The sequence below is a fragment of the Sphaerodactylus townsendi genome, linkage group LG01 (genome assembly GCF_021028975.2).
Source record: "Sphaerodactylus townsendi isolate TG3544 linkage group LG01, MPM_Stown_v2.3, whole genome shotgun sequence".
Lineage (NCBI taxonomy): Eukaryota > Metazoa > Chordata > Lepidosauria > Squamata > Sphaerodactylidae > Sphaerodactylus > Sphaerodactylus townsendi.
Window position 1 is genome coordinate 59831736 of NC_059425.1, and position 24470 is coordinate 59856205.

Here is a 24470-nt window from a genome sequence, read left to right on the forward strand (position 1 = left end):
AGCATCTTCCAAAACCACATTGTGGGTTTGACAAAAAAGTCATCCTCCCACTCCTTTTTTTGCCCCCAACAGAGCGACAGTCAGTTTAAAAGAGACATTTTTCGTCGCCCTCACTGGAACCAGGGAAGGCCACCTCCTGCAAAAGACCAATACCAACAGACAATCGTCAATCCAAGGCATGATGCCAACTGCAATGCAGTGGGGGGCAGACTTCAAATTTCACCAGATTTGGCAAGCCTCTCACGCAGATTCCTGGTCCCTGGAAATAGGAAAATCAGGGTATGTAATAGAGTCCCTCTCCTTACCCCCAAGTCGATTTATGATGTCTCCATTGTCTAAAGTTCTGGAAAAGAGATCAAGGAAACTAGAAGCCATTGCACATCTATTAAAAATAGAGGCTGTGGAGCCAGTTCCACAGGAGCAGAGAGAACGGAGAGTCTATTCCATTCTGTTTACGGTACCTGAGAAAAATGGGGAGTGGCATCCGATTCTGGATTTGAAGTATGTCAACTGTTTCGTAAGGCTGAAACACTTCAGAATGGAAACCCTGAGGTCCATCGCAGACTCTCTCCAGCCAGATGAATTACTCTGGCCTCTGCACTGCTCCTCGAGTTTTCTCCAAACTCCTCATTAATCTGATAGTGTTACTCAGGGAAAGAGACATCAGAATACACAGGCACTACAACACACTCAGGAGACCATCCAGGTCCCGTAGAGTCATGGCTTTCTTGTCAACCGAACCAAGAGTTCACTAAATCCTTCACGGAGATTGGAACATTTAGGTTTCATCATAGACACCACCTCCTGCAAAATTCTGGTCCCTCCGGAAAAACAACGAATGTTGCAAGGCCAAAATAACTCAGATCCTGCACTAGAACAGATGTTCTCTACTTACACTTGCGAGCCTGATGGGTCTAATGGTGGCACTCTCAGAGGCCATACATTGGGGAAGATTCAGATCCAGACAGCTCCAGAGGTTTCTTCGCCCATTTCAGGATCTCATTGCCCACAAATCCCACAGAGAGGTGGTGATTCCGAGTTCTGTCAAAGTCGGCCTGTTATGGTGGATCAGGTTAACCTATTTAAACTTAGGACGGGTTTTTCTGGATTGCAGCCACCAAACAGATGTTCTCAGATGCCAGTCTACCGGGCTGGGAAGCAACACTCGAGGGAATTCCAATCCAAGGGACTTGGTCAGCCGAGGAGACCATACCTCACTTCAATGTGCTGGAATTAAGGGTGATTCGGTTGACAGTGAGACGTTTTCAACATCTTTTAATAGGATCCCATGTTCTAATCCGGACAGACAACACGACGGCCAAGTCTTACCTGAACAGACAAGGGGGGTCCAGGTCCGCAGATTTACAGGAGGAAGCCCTTCTAATCTTTCAGTGGGCTGAGACTCATGTGCTTTCCATCAGAGCCGAACATATTCAGAGAAACTTGAACGTTCAGGCAGATTGGTTGAGCAGACAGAGCATCCATCCAGGGGAGTGGCGACTGAAAGAGGAGATTTTTCAAATGATACACCGAACTCTGGGAACATCAGTCTTGGATCTCTTTGCCTCCAATCTGAACAAACAACTTCCCAGATTCATGTCTCGATTCCATCACCTGGAGGCAGAGAATATGGATGCCTTGTCCTCCAGCTGGCCTCACAGAATTCTGTACGCCTTTTCCTCCTTTTCCCATGATTCCCAGACTACTTTGAAAGATCAGGGAAGAGAGTGCAGATGTCATCTTGGTAACCCCGTGGTGGCCCAGACGACCTTGGCTTACCAACATCTTACAGATGTTGGCACCCAAATCTCTGAGACTCACATCGCACAGAGATCTCCTACAACAGGGACCCATTTTCCACCCAGAACCAGAGCGGCTCAACTTGACCGCCTGGAAGTTGAAAGGCGACAATTAGAGTCTCAGGGGTATCCCACAGCTGTACTTAACACCATACTGGCTTCCAGGAAACCTTCCACCAAAAGAATTTACGATTCAACCTGGAAGGTGTTTGTTAGGTGGTTAGATTCCATAGTTAGATTCCTTAGGGGCGCTGCCTGAAAGATAGACCAGTTAATCATCACTTCCCCAAATGGAGGCTGCATACGGGTTACATGGCCTGACCAGAAAACCTTTTGAATCCATGATGGAAATTTCTCTTAAGCATCTTCATATGAAGACCTTTTTTTTTTTGGTAGCCATCACTTCTGCCAGAAGGGTTTTGGAGCTAGCTGCCCTTTCGATGAACCTCCATTGTGTGTTTTTCATAAGGACAAGGTGGTATTGACCCTACCTTTATTCCTAAGGTCAATTCTACCTTCCATAGGAAACAGGAAATTTTTCTGCCCACTTTTTTGTCCTAATCCCAAACTCCCCAAGGAGGTGTGCTAGTATACATTAGATGTGAGGAGAACCTTAAAAGCCTTCTTAATTAGAACTCAGGAATTCAGGCGATCAGATTCCATGTTCATATTCATTTCCAACCATAACAGGGGTCAGACGCTATCATCCCCTTCCATCGGAATGTATTAGTGAGGCTTATAGGGTACAAAAGCTGTCGGTCCCAGTAGGGATCATGGCACACTCTGTCTGCAATGCTTCCGCTAATGCAGCCTTTAACAATAATGTACCTGTGGCTGAAATTTGCAGAGCTGTAACATGGTCCTCCTTATCCACCTTTGTCAGGCACCATAGGCTGAACGTCTTCAGCGCTGCCGATGCAGATTATGGACGCAGAGTCCTTCAACATGTCATTGGAGAGGATTTCGACCCCACCCTTTAACCAAATCTGTCACTTCTAGGGGAGTTCACCCAGATGTCATCTTGCTCAATGGAGAAATAACATTGGTCTTACCCGTGAAGGGGACTTCTCCATTGAGCAATTGATGACATCTGCCCTCCCATTGGTCGTTATCCTGCTCCAAGATTAGTTAGAATTTTTTTTCTCCTTATATATATAGTTATAAGTATAAACAAACAGTTTGTTCTGGTTAACGGCCCAGAAGGTCCTCTTTGTGTTGGACATATTGTTGCAGGAGCCCCTTGTTCCCTTAGCACCCAACAAGACTTCCTTTTACTGGTTACTACGGATTTTTGCTCTTGTATTGGGTGTGAGTTTGAACGTTGTAATGTCAAGTTTTTACAGAAGTTTTTCCAGCTGGATACTGCTTTATGGAGAAGCCAGAACTGGAGCCCAGGAGAAGGGGCGGAGCCACAGCACAGAGAGGAGCCTGGGAAGTTTTTTCTTTAACCCCTGTCTTCCTGAATGGTAGCTGACAAATACCCAGATGTCATCAATTGCTCAATGGAGAAGTCCCCTTCACGGGTAAGACCAATGTTATCTCCACAAATTCCTTCTGTAAATCGTTCTGCTGGATTGAACCTGCTATCTAAAAGTGTAGATAGATCAAAATGATAAAAATATTGTCATGTGCTCAGATTGCAGGTGTTTATAATTCGCCATATCTGAAATTCCCTGATCCAATGGAATTACAGTTGAGAAAAGCTAAACCACTGAGTCATAAGGAACAGCCAAGAGAGGGGGATGTTGTGGATTTCTACCAGCTACCTTGTACAGATCATTTCACTCAAACAGCTCTACTACTTCCGCCTACTGGAAGGCAGAAACCTCAGGTAATGTGTATAGATTGTTCTTAGGCAGTTGTTTTGTGAAATAGCCACGACCCACTCCACTTAGGCCTGCTGCTTTCAATGTTCTTAATTATTATTCTAGGACAAATATTCATAAGATGGTTTTAAAGGCTGTTGCTTTTATCTTTTTATGGGAAACAGTAAATATGATCTACATGAGGGTATAAAATATGAAATGTGAGCCATATCATGCGTACAATTGTTTTCAAAGTATAATTGCTTTTCTACTCAAAGTCTTTTCAAAATATAGATCTAATTTAATTTTAATTAAAATATAGCAGATAAATGTAACAGTCAATAAAAATATAGCAACTAATGACTGGAACATTTAGGATTGTTCTGCGCAAGGAGAATGAACAGAAGAAGACACGGTGCCAATGGGACTTATGCTAGCTTGCTTCCCAATTCGGTGGCTTTAGTATTCACATGGGATCTAATGTTCACAAGGAACTCCACTTCCGCAGATACATCCCATCTGTATAAACACACAGTACACTCTTGATATGCCCTTTCCCTTGTCACAAGCACCTTATCCCAAGCTGGGCATGCTATGCCAAGGCTAGGACATATGGTGACCGGGGGGTGGCGTGGGGTGCAGGGCAGTGGTGTTAAGGGAAGAAATGGACTGGAGCCAGCAGTGGGAAGAGGGAACCAAAGTGAAGGTGATGGGTAAGGGTGGAACTGAGATGAAAGTGGGAAGTCTGAGCCAGCAGGGGGAATAATCATAAATATCATTACAAAATTAAATACTGTGGTCTAGGATGTTTACAGTCTGAAAGTTATTGCTATATAATATGTATGGCAGTCTCTTTGCTTAAGTTTCTTTGGCTCTATAGAGTTACAAATGCAGACCCAACCTCCATTTTGATGAAATCAGGAGCAAATACAGGCTCTTCATCTGACAGGGCCCAGCGGCTCGCATTGGAGACAGGGGGCAACGCTTATTTTTAAAAAAAACCTGCCCACCACAAACCTCCTCTGCAACAATGCCTGTCTCAACAGGGGGAATAAACTTGAACTTCAGCTAGCAGGATTTCTCTGTCCTTGCAAGCCTTTATGGTTCTCTTTCTTGTACATTTCTAAACCCACACAGAATCCATCTTAGTGAAGCCAACACTGTATATGGATTGTATTGATATTTTATTCAATTCAGTTTCCACTTTCCAAAACCTTTAATAGCATAAGATATGTTATTAATATTTTAATGTTTTAATGTTTCTAAAACTACTTCAGGCTGCAAACCTGGTGAGCTTGCTTGGTTTAGCAATTAAAATCAATTAGACTACTCTTCTGAGGAAGTGTAATATCCTGATTGTAGTCATCTGCTTGCAGAGTGCCGTTTCTTACCTAGTGGGTTGATCTGATAACTTCCTCTCATTTATACTATTTTGAAACTTTCTTAAAGTTTAAGCACAAAGAGCTTTACACAAGAAAACCTTCAGAACATAGCAGAAGACTTCTGTTTATTTCCTGTGCCTTGAAGAGGGAATTTGCTGTATAATACTTTAATCCTTTCAGTGCCCTGGGATGTACACCATGGAGTAAATTTTCAAAGTACTGTGCGTGGATTTAACTGTGCGACTCTTATTGATGTTAATGGGAGTCACACGGCTAAATCCCTGGACAACACAATTTAGAGGTATAAGTCTGGGAAAGGACATTGGTCTGAGCTGATGAAACAGCTGGAAATGAAAATCTATCAGAATGTACTGTTCTGAAAGTGGTCTGGTGGTGTGACAATGAGGGATTTGTAATTAGCAACCGTTCGTGTGGCTTAGTTCTCAGTGAGCATGATCTTTGACATTAAACTTCTGTATTTTACACAATCTGCACCATGTGAGTGTTTAGATACCCCCCACCCCAAAGTGCTTGGGTCTCAAAGAGAGTGTAAAAATGTGAATTCATGTCCAGATAGAATAAACATTTAGTGATCACATCCCTCCTTCTCTGGCAAATTGCAAGAAAGGCTGGAGTTTGTGATAGAATCTATATTCCTCCCTCAATAGATAGTTGAACCAAGGGTGTAAGACTTTGGTAAGCAATCTGTCCAAGTTCTTACTGCCCTCTCATTTTCTTTAGTGTGAATAGATAATTATTTCATATTTGTTATCTAAGATGTCTAATTATCTATTAAAATACAGAACCCTCTATATCACATTGCAGTGCCTTAATGAAAATTTGAGTTCTCTTTTCTGGTGATCACTGAAGTACATTAATGCATACTTGGGGACCCCCCTACCCACCCACCCCCATTACCTGATTTCTGCACTAGGCAGAAATTTGGGAACTGGACAACACGATCCAGAGCTGAGGTAGAGAGGGACAGCATTGCTTGAGTGCCACTCTGTCTATTCCACATGGCTTTCCTATGATGTGGGAAGCCTGAAAAAGTTTTTTAAAAACCCTCTAATTCCCCCATAGCGGAGAATAGGGATACATCACAGAAATCATAGCACATCTCAGCCGGGAACTCTACTGGTGTTCAGGGGCTGAGAGGGGTCTGAGGGACAACTAAGATCAACACCATTCCCCAGAATGCCAGCATAGCTGGGGGCAAAGTGCAAGCACCGGCACAAGGCCAGGCATCATGAAGTGCCACAGTGGCCCACCACTGGTATATTTGCCCCTCTGCCAGCCTAAGTGTCCTGGAGAGGGCATGTACACCAGCGGAAGCTTGCACCACATCCAGAATGGGATTCCCCCCCACACACACATTTACACTGTTACTAAACACCTGGGTGCACATTTCCAGTTCTCTTTGACTCATAAGATTCTCAAACAACAGGTCCACCTGTGGCACTTCTTACTTCGTGGGTTTGAGGAAACTTCTTTCCTTATTTTTTTGTATAATTGCAAGGTCTTATGTTCTTAAGGTCCCCCCAGTCACTGGAAGGGGGTGGAGTGGTAGAGTTGCCAGCTTCAGTTAGAAAAACCCATAAATTACATGTAGAGAAAAACATAAATGGATTCAGACACTAATGCTCTTGCTTCAGTCCAATTTTATGGGCTGTGTTGTTGCTGTGGTCTAGCAAATGCCCACATTATTGCCTGTTGCATTTTTCAAGATATTTCAGTCAATACATTTGAAGGAGGTGTGGTGCTCTCAAGGTAGGATACGCTAAGTGCAATCTCAATGATATCAACACATCTCCTTGTACTGGTATAATGCTGCCACACCATAAAACATGAAGATCATCACTGAAACATGAGTACTCAGAAAAAAAGGCTTCTTTCTTAAACAGACCACTGGACACCACCTAAGAGTTAGATGGTGATATGGTTGTCCAATAGGTGATGGTGCGATATTTTTGCAGGGATATTCAGGAATGATCTGACTATTTGAAGCAGGGAGGAAAGTAAGACTGGAATGTATGCTTAACTTTTATTTCAAATGTTTGTGTTTATTGCTGTTACTATGGCAGTACTCATAGTGTTGCACTTATAATGGCTCCAAGATCTCCGGAGACCTGAGTTAATGCAGTCTTGGCATCCAGGAGGGTCTTGGCTTAGGTATCGAGAATATGCTTTGCATGTAGAATGTCCCAGTTTCACCCCACGGCATCTCCAGTAAAAGGATCTCAAGTAGCACATGTTGGGAAAGAATGGCCATGGTAAGCTGGAGAACTACACTACCAGTTAGAGTAGACACTAATGAGCTGGATGGACCAATGATCTGACTTGATATAAAGCAACCTCACATGGTCCATTCTAAGAGCTAATTTTTTTAGTCTTATTGTGGAAGTACTGCTGACTAGCCACCTCTCAACATGGAACTGGATTGGAGTTGCACACGACTCAGAGGTAAAAATTGAGTAAAACATTTTTTAAGGTTCATTGAGTACAACACATGCTCAACAAACAAGATAACATTTGCAATACCCACACAGAGTCAGTTGAGTGAGGGCAAGCAACATCAGAAAAATAGCTAAAATTAAAATAACAACATAAAACATTGGTAGTGTAGCTTTTGTTCCAAACAGCAATCAAAGTGAAAGACAAAAAAGTATAACTGATCATCACTGGCCGGAAGACTAACAGCATCAAAATGTCTAAGATATCAGGCAGGAAAAAAAGTTGAGATGTTGAGATGTTCATTTTAATATTGAAGGGCAGTTATAAAGAAACTACTGGTCAGGTGGCATAAGCTGACCAATCACACTCTAACACCAATTGAAAAAGACAGTTTAGTGCACAAATCATTATTGCTATCAGGTGCCAGAGGCGTAGCTAGGGAAAATGGAGCCTGGGGCAAAATCTGAATTTTCCATACCCCCCCTGCCCCTTATGGGTGTCCACACACACACACACACCACAATGATTTTTTTGTACCAGATCACAAAGTCACCATCACATTATAGAACATGCCCCAACTCACAAATCTGCATACCCAGGGCTTCCTAGTTTAAACAGTGTTGAAAGTGATGCAGGGGGAGGGATCCACCCCAAAACAGCATCATTTTCAATGTTGTTTAAACTAGGGAGCCCAGATTCTCCTTTTAAATCCCCCACAAAGGGAGAATCCACCCCGAAACAGCATCACTTTCAATGTTGTTTAGACTAGAGCAGGGGTCTGCAACCTGCGGCTCTCCAGATGTTCATGGACTACAAATCCCATCAGCCCCTGCCAGCATGACCAATTGGATCAACCCCAAAACAGCATCACTTTCAATCTTGTTTAAACTGGGGTGCCCAGATTCACCTTAAAGGGAGACTCTGAGCTCCCTAGTTTTAATAAAATTGAAAGTGATGCTGTTTTGGTGTGGGGTGGGGGAATCCACCCTGAAACAGCATCACTTTTAATGTTGTTTAGACTAGAGAGCCCAGATTCTCCTTTTAAATCCACTTTGAAGGGAGGCTCTGGGCTCACTAGTTTAAACAATATTGAAAGTGATGCTGTTTTGGGGTGGGGTGGGGGGATGGGGCGCCCCCTTTGAGAGTCCATAGTTTGGACCCCCTGAACCACAATTCACCAAACCTGGGTGGTATCAGGATAGGAGACTATCCTGATGATACCACCTAGGTTATGTGAAGTTTGATTCAGGGGGTTCAAAGTTATGGACCCTCAAAAGGGTAGCCCCATCTACTATTAGTTCCCATTGGAAACAATGGGGGATGGGGCACCACCTTTGGGGGTCCATAACTTAGGACCCCCTGAACCAAAATTCACCAAATCTGGGTGGTACCAGCAGGAGACTATCCTTATGATATCACTTAGGTTCAGTTAAGTTTGGTTCAAGGGGTCCAAAGTTATGGATCCTCAATAGGGGCTCCCCTAAAAAATGTGCCCCCTGCCAGCCAACAACGTAAAAACATTAAAAATACCAAAAAAAATAGAAATGAACCCAAATTTTTCTTTGCCCCCCCCCATATGATCAAATGGTGGGCGACCGGGACATTTGTACCCTCATGTCCCCATGGTAGCTACGCCCATGTCAGGTGCAAATACTTGAAAGGGGTTGTGAAGTTTTAGCCATTAAGGAAATATCCCACAGCTGGGCTGTGACCTTCAATTAAAGCAGCTACTTAGTGTTAGCTCAAATAAGCAGGTAGAAAGCTAAAAAAGACAATTTCTCCACACTTATAGTTTGAGGCATCCTCTAAGGTGAAAATATCAAGCCAGATGAGCATATTAGACGCAAACAAATGTATGATATGCCTCAATCTTTGCTGTCCAGTCCACCATGTAAGGTATTCTTTGCAAGCCTTGCTCTCTATGTCCCTACCTGCAGAGGTGAGGGAGATGGCAACCAGAGTCAAGACTTTTTCACTAGTGGCACCTTACCTTTAACCCTAACCTAATTGCCCAGGCTAGCCTGATCTCATCAGATCTCAGAAGATAAGCAGAGCCAGCCCAGGTTAGTACTTGGATAGGAGACCACTATGGAATACTGGGTATTGCTATGCTAAACTGAGAAGCCTTATGTTGTTTTTATAATTTTATTTATGGTTTTTGCACACCTTGTGCACATCTTGAGCAGGTCTCTGGAGAGACAGCATATCAATATTTTAAATAAATAAATACAAATAGTGGGTGACAGATTCATGGTACCTGTATTCTCTGCTTTAAAAATGACACTTGTATCCTGTTTCAAAAAGAACAAAATTAAGAAACCCCTCCCCAGTGTTATGAACCTTTGCTAGACCACACAAAAATATCAGAATATCCTGTCCTTATGGTCTTACACAGTAATTTTGAAAAAAGTTGCTTTTGAAGCAAACTTTGGGAACAATATCGCTGTATCTAATTCTTAGGTCTGGGCCCCTGCACAGATAATGAAAGTTCTGATTTCGTTTGCATCTGGGGAGGTATCTTACCCATTGCCACTGAAGGGAAAGCACTTGCAGCTAGAGAAGCTGCTTGAGGTTCATTGGGCTCCAGCATTAACAAGATTACCGGAGTGTGGTGAGAATACAATTTAGCACAAGTATCTTCAGATCACTATGGAATCTTCTGTAAAGCTTGCTTGAATTTAGCCATGACAGGAACACACTTTAATGATGAGTGCAACATATTTGGAATCAAGGCAGGACTTCTTAAAGAAAAAAAATAATGACAGTTTAGTGTTGTGCATTGTGCATGTGCATCCTGGTCTATACTTTAAGAATTATAATTGATGAGGTATGGCTAATTCTTTTTCTCATTCAGTGTTCTTGATTGCAAATATCCATTCTCAAATGCAAGATAATGTAAGCAAATAACACTGACTGTTTTGAGTGAATTACTATTGCAACTCATTATTCTGAGAAACCTAATAATGCTTTTTATTTCTTTTATGCTCTTTTAAAGGCCCTGTAGTGATCCCAGTAAAATAAATTTATTCTTTCCATAATTGTTCTAGTAGGAAATTAATGTGAAGAAAAATGTTCACAAAGCATAATAGCCACTATAATTATGTGCTTCTTTGGGTTTTTTTCCCAGAGGCCTGAGAACTGAGGTGGTATGCCTTTAAATAGTAAAGTTCCAGTAAAAAAAAAATCCACTAACAACTTTCAAATATAGCAATCCTCTTGTCCAGCTGTGAAAAGTACTAGATGATACTTATTTGCCATTTGTGTTATTTACGGTCTATGACTTTTATGGTAACTGGTTCCTATTATTGGTTTCTATTAATGTAAAACATAAGTGAACATAAATGAGGCGTGAATCATTTCTTTTTATTAGCCCTGCAGTCTTCACTGAGTTCTTGCCGTAACTCCAGCTGTGACTTGTTAGTGATAACCTATTTAAAGAAAGAGATCCTTCAGAATAAGAGGCATGATTAGGATATTTGCCCTCAGCCCCTCTTTTTAAAATGTTTTACTACTTTACTACTTGAACAACAATAGTAAAAGGAAACAATCTTGTAATTAGCAACTCAGCAAAAGTCAGAACACCTGTAAATTGTCCTGAATTACACTGCAAGTGATGCTCCAGGCAAATTCATACTGATTACTACCTAAAGGCAAGAGGCAATTTGTCTAGTTCTGGACAGTGTTGTCTCTGACCATATATTTGTATGTCCTAGTTCTTCAGCCAGCAGATTACTTGATAAAACCGCACCATTTCAGGCTGTCAGTGGGCATTCCTGTGATGTAATGTTCCCTCATTAATAATAGTAATAATAATAACGATTTAAAGATTGAGATTCAGTGACTATGGCACAAACCTGCGGAGGTCATCCCAGTGGTAATGGCACCCCAGGCACTATTCCAAAAACACTAGGCTGCACTTGAGACATCTTCAAATTTACAAAATCAACATCTGTCAGATTCAAAAAGCAGCCCTGCTAGGATCCACATGAATACTACACCAATCCATTACAATGTCTTAGGCCTCTGAGTGGGACTCGAATTGTAATGAAAGACCAATGACCAGCTAAACAACTTGCAGCTATGATAGTAAGCAAAATCAAATAATATCCTACATGTAAAAAATGTAGCATGTCAGGGAAAACACTAGGCTAGAAATATTCTCCTTGAGAACATCTTGAGGGTTTTTTTTAATGTGGCAGAACATCAAGTTATTTGAATCTCCACCTGTGTTTTGGAATGGTATAGTCAAGAAAAAGGCTTCCTCCCAGGCTCTAGTCACAAAGAGCCTGACAATTTATGATCAACGTTGGAGACCTCTTATGAAAAAAAAAGTGCCAAATTCTCCAGTCATTCATTTTCAGGCCCTCCTCATGAGCCCCCAACTGTGTCTGTGCTCCCAACTGAATTAACATCATACCCTGATAGCTACATTTCCTTGGGCACACTTTGGCTAAGATGCTGACAAAACATCACCCAAATTGCTAGGAAAAAGGGGATGAAAAGAGGTCAAATAGGGCTCTTGCATTCACTCATCAGTTGGTGGCTGGACAGCTGCCACCACTACTCTGCACAAGACATGAACCAAAATGAAATCTCGATTTGTATTCTACTTTCTTTCTCAGAGAAATTATACTGGGTTCGTAAAATGTCTAAGCGCTATGATGCAGATTCATTCAAAATCCCTATCCTTTATGATACCTGTATCTAATCAGAACAACATGTCTGCTTAATCCTTAAATAATTATTTACAGCCTTGGTATTGAAAGCCAACATTCCTCAAACTGGGGTTTGTCTGTTCAGGTGTTCCAAGGGGTTCACAAAATGGTAAAAGGTCTGGAATCGATGCCCTATGGGGAGAGACTTAGGGAGCTGGGTATGTTTCATTTGGTGAAGAGAAGGTTAAGAGGTGACATGATAGCCATGTTTAGATATTTGAAAGGATGTCATGTTGGTGAGGGAGCAAGCTTGTTTTCTGCTGCTCCAGAGACTAGGACCAGGAGTAATGGGTTCAAGGTGCAGGAAAAGACATTCCACCTAAACATCAGGAAAAACCTCCTGACAGTAAGGGCTGTTCAACAGTGGAATGCACTACCTCGGAGTGTGATGGAGTCTCCTTCTTTGGAGGTTTTTAAAGAGGGGCTGGATGGTCATGTGTCAGGAGTTCTTTGATTGTGTGTTCCTGCATTGCAGGGGGTTGGACTTGATTGACCTTGGGGTCTCTTCCAGCTCTATGATTCTATGTACAGACAAAGGGCAGACTTTTCTGTGCCCATTTAGTTCCTGCAGAAATTGAGCCCTGTCATTTTTCTAGGAATGGGAGCAGGAAACAATCTATTCGCTTGGAAAAAGGCTGGAATCAACTTTTGGCTCTTTTGAAGGGTGGGAGCTCACAGAGCTGTTGGTTCCTGAAGCCTCCCAGAATCTATAAACAATAATAGCCCAGCAGTGGCTTTTCAATACCTGATGTTCAGGTTTTGTGTAACACTAGTGTTTTGATTTCTGTTCTGAAATTTCATCAAGACCTGTTCAGCTAGTTCAGTTATCATTCAATAAGAAAGGTTCTCGCTACCCTTCCCAATTCGTGAGTGAGATTGATTAAAATCAGATCAGAGTATTTGAGCTGCGACACTATAGAATGAACTGCCTTCTGAGTTGGGAATACCAACCTACAGATGCAGCCAGAAGTTCTCCCAAAATTACAGTTTATCTCCAGACTGAGATCAGCTTCCTTAGAAAGGTTATTGTGAACTCATCTTCCACAGGCAACATCCCAAATTTTCAGAAATTTCCTAAGTTGGAGTTGGTAACCTTTCAAGTTCTGACCTTGTAGATCATGTACAGACAATACTAATATTTCCTTCTAATTATTTTTATAGTCTAGTTCAGTGGTTCTCAACCTTCCTAATGCCGTGACCCTTTAATACAGTTCCTCATGTTGGGGTGACCCCTAACATTTATCCATTTTAAAGATGGAGAACACTGATGCAGAGAGTCTTAGGCGACCCCTGTGAAAGGGTCGTTCGACCCCCAGAGGGGTCCCGACCCCCAGGTTGAGAATCACTGGTCTAGCTCGTATCGATTTCATTTACTTGTTTGGAGGCCTCTATATGGTCTATATTTCTCCTCACATAGTCTATGAAAAGGATTCTCCAGTGCATGGCAGACATCAGCCATGAAGGAGAAAAGGACTTGAAAGTCCACATAAAATTTAAATCCGAATGGAAGGCCTTGGACTGCTAAAGTTTCAGAACTGTCATGGTAAACTGTTTCAAGCTTATAGAGAAATAAGAGAACTTTCTGATAAAATTAGTCATTTATTTTAACCCCACTTCTCTGTAGTGTCCTTCATCAATAACAGGACATTAATTAAAAACAAAATGAAGGTGAACAGCTGCCGCATATAACATAAATTTTGTCCTGTACCTGTCAGGGTCCCTTTCGCGATACTGTTGAGGTATTACAGCAGCGTCTCAAGCCTTTTGAGCCAAGCTTGCGGGTGGCAGCATCTGACGCTTCCCTAGAAGAAGCCAGAGAAAAGTTAAAAGAAGAGGAATGGAGAAACCGTGTACATGACGATGAGTAAGTCCCTTCATTTTTCTGGCATTTTCATTATACTATACTGCTTCCTCTGATTCTGCTGATGCTGTTGATTCTGCTAACTGCAACCCTGATTTAATTGATATATGCTTTGGCCTATAATTGTGTAATCACGGTACTTAAATGGTTTTAAAAGTAGCCACTTCAGGTGATGCACAATTGATCTTGGTGAAATGAATTAGGCACTTATGGCCAAGAAAGAGCTCCACTGCTGCACATAGCTCTGGATCCAACCAGATTTCAACACTCCCTTCCTCTGCTATATATTTGATCACTTTGGTGGCATCTGATTTTGCTTGAAAATTAAGAATTGGGAATTTCACAGCCCAAAAATATAACATTTGTTATGCATCATGTGGCAACAGAGAAGGGGCATGCTGTGGGGCCAGTTATTGTGACCCATCCACCATCACCTGAAGGTCTTCCCCCACCTTATTTTATTTGTTTGTTTGTTTGTTTGTTTGTTTATTGCTTCGTTTTCTATACCGCCCTATCTCCGAGGGGCTCTGGGCGGTTTACAACATAAAAATCCAATACAATACTAATGAGGAGCAAACAATAAAAACAATTTACCTAGGCTCCAACAGTTTAAATTACTAAATAAACAATAAAATCCCATTTAAAACAGCGATATTACAATAAAGGCACCGAAAAACCTATTAACAGACCCTCCTCCCAAAACAGAAAAGGGAAGGACGGCGGGTCCCAATAATATAAGGGCAACCCTGATGTTGAAGCAGAGGAAAAAGGAGGGGGCACCACCTCAGCGGCTTACAATATGATAATTTGTCTGAGTGAGAGAAAAATGAGGAAACTTGTGTGAAAGTCAGTTGTTTTGCATACCCTAGCAGGCATTGAGCACTTGAGGGCTTTTGTTCTGGGTGTGCTGACTGAATGGTCGATATGCTTCACATCAAGTCTAGATGGGTATGATGCATCCAGTGCACCTGGAGAGAGTGCAGGCTAAGTTGAATGGTGATGAATATTGGCATGAATATTGTGTGCCCAAGTATCTAGCATTGTCTTCTGTTCTTCTGTACATTGTCTTCTGTACTGTTACAAGTCTGACAGAGTACAACTTTCAGATGAGGGCTATGACATTTTCTTGAGGAATCTGCAGCAGGACATCTTGGCAGCAAGGCAGAAGTAGGGCAGCAGGATGGACCACGCAGTGAGCTGATTCCCCTGCTCAGTGGCAGGAGCAACGGGAAATATGTTGTTTCAGTGATGTGCAGTATAGGATAGGTGAATACCATAAGGCATCCTTTTTGGAAGATGGAGGGGTAATCTTCAGACCAGGAGCCTGGGGCCTCACTGCCTTCATGAACTTGGGATAAAAACCTCTTGAGAGATGCCATTATTCTTGACCCACAAACAGTGGCATAGCTGCCATGGGGACATCTGGGGACAAATGCCCTGGGCGCACCTGTGGGCGTTACGTGGGAGCACTAAAATCTCCCTCCACATTTTTGGGAAGGATGAGGGGCGTGACTGGGCCTTGGCGCGACATGAAGAGCACGGCCATGGCTGGTCTGGAAACGTGGCCATGGCTGGCGGCCAGCTGACAAGTGCAGGGGTGGCGTACATGTTGCACTGAAGCCTAGCCATGCCACTCCTCATTCCAGGAAGGGGCTGGGCTTCATCACGATGTGTGTGCGTTGTGCCGAGGTCCAGCGCAGGACAAGGCCTGTGCCTGTTCGCCACCCTCCAGCCATGGGCATGCTCTGGAGGGTGGCTGACAGACAAATAGGTGACATACACATTTTGCTGAGGCCCAGCCATGCCCCTCCTCCTTCCCAGATGTGGCTGGACCTCAGTATGACGTGCACGCATCGTGCCGTGGCCCAGCCCAGGATGAGGCCTTCACCTGTCAGCTATCCTCCAGCCGTTGGCATGCTCTGAAGGCAGGCCAATGGGTGCGGGGGTGGGGTGCGCACATCACGCCAGCCGAGGCCCAGTCATGCCCCTTCTCTCCAGAATTGGCTGGGCCTCAGCCAGCACAACATGCGCACATTGCACTGAAGCAAAGTCCAGGACGAGGGAAGCCTGCTCCCGTCGGCCAGCTTCTAGGTAAGTGGAGTGTGGCGGGCCATGGGGGTAGACGAAAAATTCGAAGTCCTCCCCAGGCTCCAAATGGGCCAACTATGCTATTGACCACAGACCTCATAGCTATGGGAATAGGATGCGTTACACCACCCTTGAGTGCTAAAGAACGTTTGCCGAGGAGAAGCATGAATTGTACCCATGTGATGGCCCAGTTGCACAATACAGAGGAGGCCTGACTCTTCTGCATCCCACCAATTGCCCACACTGCACTTAGAAAAGGAATGTGGTTTTGGCCTGCGTGTGCTGCAGATCTCTCTTGAGCAATGAGCATCGAGTTGGTTTTTTGATCGACCTAGCTCATGGTGTTGGGTCTCCTTATTCCACATCTATGGATAAAATGCCATCAGTGCTTTAAAAGTCTGAAAATGAGCCTTTTTTAAACGACAAATTTCAGGAAATGAAATTATAGAAATGAAATTATAGAAAGAACCAGGACAGCAAAAGTACACACAGCATGAAATGTTAGGCTGTGGGAATTTCATTACCCATGCACACACTTGATCCAGCCTTGAGTAAATGTTCCGTACAACCAAAAATGTGTATCTATACTTGCAGAATTTAAATTTCATTTATAAGTGTGCAGTATACATTATAGGGGCATTATACACCATTTTCCCTGCATTTCTTCAGATTTTTCAGTAAAGATGAAAAAGCTGAATACCCATAATGGTAAGAGGCTTTTTTCAGCTTTTTTGTTTGTTTGTTTGTTTGTTTGTTTGTTTGTTTAGAAATCCAATGTTTTTTGGCTCCATTAAAGTCTATGGGCATTTTTTTTTGCGGCTCTCCAGGGTCTGCTTTTTAAGGTAGAGGCACTGAATTTGCAGTACAACTGCTGGTGACTCACCTCAGAAGAGCCCCTACATTTGGTGCAGTTTGCTTTGGTGGGTCCAGTTCTATGAGCACCAAAATGGAAGAAAACTGGGTGCTCACACCAAACTTATTGACAAGAAAATACCTAAAATAGAACCCCTCTCTCAGGAAAAGGGTAAGCGAGATGACTGATTGCACCTTTTTTAGAACAGCGTACTTCCCTTTTGTTTCTTTCTATTCTAGAACCTGTCTAAGGTTAACCTGCAGCTGCCTTAAGATGGAATGTCAAAACTTTTTAAATGGGGAAAAGAAACTGCACTAAAAATTGCTGTGGCTCTTCTATAGCAGTCTTCCCAATTCTACCTGGTGGAACAAGCTCCCTTCGGAGAGCAGGGCCCTGCAGGATTTAAATTAGTTCCACAGGGCCTGTAAGACGGAGCTGATGCAAAGTCCTCCCACACAACCACGTTTTGTCCCGCCCCACGCCCATCTTTATGGCTCATGCAGAATGGACCAGAGTCCAGGTAAAGTTTAGGTAGGTAAGGAAAACTGTGCAGGTATCATGCTTAAATATACACAATTTCATAGTACAGAATGTTCAGTTCCAGACCTGGGGACTGTCCAGACAAAATCCTTTTGCCCTCACTATGCCAGCAGAGGAAGCATATGTGGTTGCCTACTCAGCCGCCTTTTTCTTTTGTTTTCTTTTGCCAAGCTGGTCAAGGGCCGCTGTCACTGCACTGGGTATTGAAGAGCAATCGGTCGTTGTGAAAGTGAACACTGAATGTTATCTATTACAAATCAAATGCATCTAAAACTTTTTTCAAGTTAGGTCTAGTTTTTCACATGTTTTGTAACTTTAGCAATTTGCATATTTTCTGGACTATTATTGTATTATGATAAACAGGGATTATCATATATTTTAAGATAATGTTTTCTTAACAATTCAACTTCTGTTTGTAACTCTTCCATTTATTTTAATTACTAGCACAGTGTGCAACATTTATTAATCAGCAGAGCCTTTTTAAGTTAAAATACTAAATTAGCTAACCCCATTAACACAGAATACTCCAAACAGGCAGTAATAGGAGAGGTAGTTACTGTGCAAATCGTATTATACATGCGGGTGCTCTAGGGCACAGTTAAGCATGATTACCCTCTTTTGATCCAGTATTCCTCTGCCTCTTCTAGCTAATTTCCACTGGAAATTTACAAAGTGGTGCCTTCATTTTTCCAGCTTAATTTTTCTAATGAAGTTCTGGTACTTTATAACACTGGGGATGTAGATAATAATTCTGTATATAATTAAGAAGTTCTAGAATTTCTCTGCAAAGAAAAGGTCTCTGCTACTTTTGCTTTATATAAGAACTAGCTTTATATAAGAACTGGGCTAGCATTTGTCTGATGCTTTTACTTCTGCAGCAGAGTGAGATTAAAACCAGAACAGCTCAGTGGTTCTGAGTTTTATATCAGAAAATGGAATGTGTACAGTATAAAAACTAGTAAGTATGATATATTCAATCTAGCACTGAATAAAGTCACTAAACATCAGTTTCACATTGAAAGACATTAAGTATGACCTCTCTACAATTTTTATACTTCTCCTTGTTCTTGGGCTATATTCCCCTTAAGGGGGTTAGCACTGACATTTTCTTCACCAAATAGCTCGATTTTGGGCATATTCAGGGGTAAGGTTGACAGCACACGTATCTTCAGCAATACTGTCCATCCACCATTTCTTTGATCTTCCTCGTGGGTGGTGGCCTCCAGGGTCAAAGTTTAGGGCCATTTTTGCCACAGAAGTCTCCTCCTGTTGCATAATGTTCCCCCACCATCGGAGCCACGCTTCCCTCATTTTCTTTGTTATTGGTATAATTCCAAGTCTTTGTCTTTGAGTCTTTTTGGCATTTATTTGATACAAGAGTTGATGACTCATTATCAGCCAAAGTGAGTCCTGCGTGCTCACTTACAAAGTGAGTCCTGCGTGCCCATTGACTGGAAGTGAGTCCTTGACTCACGTTCCAACCTGTCCTGCTCCTGCCTTCTGACCCAGGAGCAAGGTGGCCCAGCAGGACACAGGTGGAAAGCCGCTTTCCTCACTGGCCCAGCAAAAGCCCTCCTGCACCCCCACACCTTCTCTCAGCAGGATCCCCAGCATGCCCTACACCCTCCCAAACAAAAAAACTCCTGCGCACCAATGAAAAGCCTCCTCAATCCCCCACATGTACTTCCACCTCCCAACTCCCAGACCAAGCAACCACACTCCCAATCCCCCAGCACGCCCTACCCCCTCCCAAAAAAACCCCCAGCTTGCCAATGAAAAGCAGCCCAATTTCCCGTGCACAATCCCCTCTCCTAACCCCCAGGCCAAGCAACCACCCCCCTTAACCCCAGCACACCCTACCCCCTCCCAAACAAAAAACCCCAGTTTACTAATGAAAGACATCCTAATCCCCTGTGTGCACTCTGCCCCTTCCCCGAAGAAGAAGCAGCCAAAAAAAAAATCCCAGTGACACCTACCGACAGACTCCTCAGCACTCAGCAATGGCAACTGCTCCCATAGGCGAACCAGTAAGTCTCCCGAATTTCTTCTTTTCAGCAGCATTAATATGTGTGAAAGACATTCACTACTTGGCTTGGCAACCTCCAGGTGGGGCCTAGAGGTCACTTTGCCACTTAAATACAATAAATCTCACATTTTGACAACACAAATGGATGTTTTTATGTATACCATATACATTTCTTCACATAAAAAGTGTAAAAATGTGCTGTTATGTTATTCAGACCTTGTATTGCCAACCTCCATGTGGGGCCTAGAGATCACTTTGCCATTTAGATACACTAAATCTCCCATTCTGGGCCCACAAAATGAGAGTTTGTGTGCATATGTTTCTCCGCAGAATTTTCAAAGGTGCTATTATCTGTATTGAGACCTTGCCTTGCCAACCTCTAGCTGGAGCCTGGAATTACAACTGATCTCAAACCACAGAAAACAGATCCCCTGGGGTAAATGACTCCTTTGGAGGGTGGGGCCTGGAGATCTGGGTTACATGTACAAACTTTGCGTGGATGTAAATAAGACTCAAAATGGTAAAACTTAGTAAAGCAATTCAATTTGTATGTTTTTAAATTTTCTTGGTAATTTAGACTGGAAAACAGACCTGTAATATAAACAGAGTTAATGTTAGTGATACATTTACAAGTTAATTCAAAACATTTTTCCAAAATAACATGGTCCAGATAATGTTGAGCAATTGGTGCCAAATAGCTTGGTTCCCTACCGATTAAAGCAGATGCTGGCTTGCTGTTGCAACCTCCATCACCAGCTGTCTAGAGCTCATTCTATTGTTCAGCACAACTGACTTTACTGCTAGTATTTCATATTTCTCTTTCAGCATGCCACTGGTATATCACAAACTATATCTAGCACTGAGAAGCAAAATAAAAACAACCATTCCGTTATCCAGCAGTCTAGTAATGAAAGGAGGAGAAAGTTAATGACATAAAATAAATTCTGTCAGAAGCCATCCATATCTTATGGTGATATGTATATGGCAGGTTGGGTATCACTGCTGCCATTTTATGATGTCTGCTTTAATCCTTATGGCTCCCAGTTTATATCTGTTGCCACTGGGTCCCACTCAGGATTCATCCAGACTGTACGTCCAACTGGCACTGAGGCCTTCAGCAGGCTGGAAAGCAGTTGGTTCTCCATCCTGCCAAGAAACTCACCCTTAGCCTCCAGGAAAGGCTGGTCCAACTGGTTTTATTGAGCTTTAGCATGCACAGCAGGCCACCCTTAGGGCAGTTACAGCACTCCCTTCACCTGGTCACCTAGGCTCCCTTGCCTTTCCAGCTCTGATACCTCCTCAGTCACTACTGTACACTCTTTGCATCCCCTCCAGCACCTCAGCATGGCCATATTCGAACTGATTTGGGACCAGGCTGGCCTAAGTCATACTGAATATAATATCAGAAAGAAAGTAGAACCTGTAACACAGGAACATTAATGTAAACATTTCCTACTCAGGTTATCCAGTTTCTTCCTGCTTTTGAGGCTGTAATAGTGTTGTTTTGATCATGGTACTGTCCAGTTTAGTCCCACATCTTCTGTGAAGGAAGTCTTGAATTCTGGACATATAAAATGCAGCTCTGATAGTTTAATTCCAAACTTCGAATATAGTACCAATGCTATTTTGTTCAGACAGTCCACTATTCAAACCATATTGTATCAACCAAGGTGGTATTCATCTCATTATGTACTGTTACATGAATCACAGAATTTAATTATATTGTGAAATCCCTCATTTTCTTTAACAAATATTTGAAATATATGTTTCTGCCCTGACCTATTTTCCATGTCTCTTGATAATAAAAACAATTGGCTTTGACCAGAGTCTGGGCTTTCTCTGCCCTGGTTCCAGCATGTGTAACTCTCTGTTAGAGGATTTATACTAAGTTCGGCTGGATGGGCTGACATGGACTAATTTGTTTGGCATCTTGATTTTAGTGGTTTAATTTGTTTTAATGATGAGTAGGGTATTAATTTCATGTAGTAATAAATTGTTTTAAAATGTTGTGCACTGCCCTGAGCTCGATATTGGTTGGGGAGGGTAAGGAAGGAAGGAAGGAAGGAAGGAAGGAAGGAAGGAAGGAAGGAAGGAAGGAAGGAAGGAAGGAAGGAAGGAAGGAAGGAAGGAAGGAAGGAAGGAAGGAAGGAAGGAAGGAAGGAAATAAGTAAGTAAGTAAGTAAGTAAGTAAGTAAGTAAGTAAGTAAGTAAGTAAGTAAGTAAGTAAGAGAAACCATCCTAGGATATAAACAAGATGACTTTGTACAAATAATGTTCTTCAAGGAATCCTAATTTTATTCTGTAACAAAATAAATGTTGTTGCTGATATTTAATATTGAATTTGCTATTACAAAGATTTTTTTAAGCACCTGGTTCTGTGTATTAGGCTTACCCTAAATTCCAAGCATTCATGGGCAAATTCCTAGGCTACTTGCCTTGTCATTTCAGTCATCATCCAATCCCCTGAGAGAGCCAATTTTCTTTCATGTCTGAACAAAAGAAAAATGTACTATTAAAATGCAATCCAGAAGTGATAAAAACTGTAAGTGGAGCAGCCGGCTTTCAGCACCTCCTATGTATACTCAGGGACATTGGGGCCACATTAATTTTTTGTGTGTGTGATGTCCATCCCATGTGCAAATTAGCCCTGGAAGTGCTATAATCTGTCTTATATGAGAGCCACCTGTCCCATGAGTATATACATGCTTCTGTAGCTTTGTATAATTTAAAGCTCTGCTACTTCTGTGCTTTTGTTTTGTTAATTTTCAAGAGCCCTTGGTTTGGAATTCTTTATGGGCAATTTGACTGGCCAGATGCTAATAAAGACCAATTTGTTCCTCCACAAGGAAGGTTTATTGAAGTAATTTATTGTTGATAAAATATAAACCTCTTCCAATAAAGGATTTTAAAATACAATTTAGCAAGTTAGTAAAAATAAGAAAGAAAAATAAGAAAGGGTTTTTTTCAGGTGCCTTCTCAAAAGTTGTACACAGCAGTTAATATCTTAACAATGTTTGCACTTCAAAAAACAGTCCCCTCTCTTTTTTGGGGGGGGTTGTTCAGTTTGTTTTATAATCTATATAAAATAATAGGAAAAATAACATTTTAATCTTTCCTTATGGCATGCAAATAAGCAAGATAGCAATTGTTTACCTGCAGGCATTGACATTTACTACTTCAACAACCTAATAGTTTAGAGTGTGATTCTATACTGTACTTTTTCATAAATACATTTATTTTCAGGAAAAGTGTAGGAATGTGTAATTGCCTTTCTATATTCACAGCAACATTATGGCATCATGTTTTGTATCTCATCCAGGATGCAAGCAGCTGCCTTTCACCTGCACTTTTCTTGCTCACATAGTTTACCACTGTTGTAGCATCTCTCTCTCTCTCTCTCTCTCCCACCCACCCACCCATGCCCCCCCCCCCCATTATTGATTTAATGTCAAATCTTAGCACTTGTATGCCTGGAATCTACTGCAACATTTATTACCTGACTTGGAAAGGTACAGTTGAGCCTGTGGAGTTTCCCTGCTTTGTCAAGATCCTATCCTTGCTCCATGTGCACTTCTTTTTGTTTACTGCAGAGGCACTCCTCCTCTGTGGAGCATGTCTCCTCTGGCACTCGACACTTTAGTGTATGCAACAACATTTTTTTCAAGGAGCACCAGTGTGCATAGCACAAGAAGACTGCAGTCTGCAGTGGGAGACCTCCTCCACAATGAATGAAAAAAAACGTACGTGGAACAAAGGTGCAGGAGTTAGGTCTAACTGTGTGAGAGAGACTGTCCAGAGCTGGCATCCCAGGCAGTCCCCCAAGCCATCATCACCTACTCAGAGAAAGGCAGACACCCCACCAGCACAAGGGGCGAATGCGTTGGTGGGCAGATCACTTGCCCTGGTGGGCACTGTGCAACTCTACTGCACCCAATCTAAAAGCTACCTGTCCTGCCTAGGTCCACTAGTGCAGTTTTAGGGGCAAGCCAGGGGATGGAGCTGGTCTTAGTCAGCTTCCAGTGGCCCGTCCAGCCCCTGTACACCAGCGAGGCAGGCTTGGAGATACACCATGTTTTCCGTGGTGTATCTATTGTATCCCCTATGGGGGATTGGTGGCCCTTCAAACTTTTTTTTTTAAAAAATCAGGCTTTCTGCGATGCAGGAAAGCTCTTTGGAAGAGGTGCAGCAGCGTTGGAGTGGTGCCGTCCTCACCTGCCAACCCTCTCAGGATTGGAATACTAGACTGGTTTTTAGATCCCTCTCCTTATGTTTTAATTGTTGTACTTGTGTTTTATAAAGATGTCTAACTGATTTTATGATGCACTCTTATAATAGTTTATTTTTAATTGTTTGCAGCTGCCTTGGTAGCCCTGATTAGGTAGAAAGCCAGGAATATAATATAAATAAACACAGAATAGGGAAGATCAGGAAATCATAGGTTTGGTACCAGTCCTCATCAAGATAAAGAAACTGAAATCATAAGGTTCAAATCAGGGTCAATGGCAGTGTGGTGTATTGGCTAGAGTGTCAGTTTAGGATCTGTGAGACCCAGGTTCAAAACCCACTGTGCCATGGAGGTTCTCCAGGTTACCTTGGGTCAGTCACACATTTTCAAGCTAATCTTCCTCATAGGTTTGTTGTGAAAATAGAATGGGAGAGAGGAGAATAATGTAAGCCTTTTTGGGTCCCCATTGGAGAAAAGCAGTGCATAAATGAAGTTTAAAAAATTAAAATATGTTTGAATTGCCTACCAAGCTGAGTCTAGACAGGCCATGTCATGCTTGAGAGCTGAGAGCAATAGGGGTAATGATGTGAGCAACGCCGTTTTACTAGAGGTGAAACTTACTCCCTGGACACAATATTCTTTTGCTTCCTCTCCACAGTTCTCCTATTCTTGTTTTACTACTATATACCCATTAGCCATAGCTCTGTGCATCTTTCCTTATA

The 24470-nt window shown here is 42.4% G+C and overlaps 1 protein-coding gene across 3 annotated transcripts in view; it reads left to right on the top strand.

Moving 5' to 3' along the window:
- The window catches only part of SPATA17 (spermatogenesis associated 17), a 117885-nt gene that overhangs the window by 71768 nt on the left and 21647 nt on the right, over positions 1–24470 (top strand). For 2 of the 3 annotated variants that reach the window (XM_048495372.1, XM_048495289.1), the window contains 2 exons: positions 3436–3630; positions 13871–14019. In XM_048495372.1, coding sequence (XP_048351329.1) covers positions 3436–3630; positions 13871–14019 — 344 coding nt within the window. The remainder of the gene's footprint in view (positions 1–3435; positions 3631–13870; positions 14020–24470) is intronic. The other variant, XM_048495450.1, reaches the window with a different exon arrangement.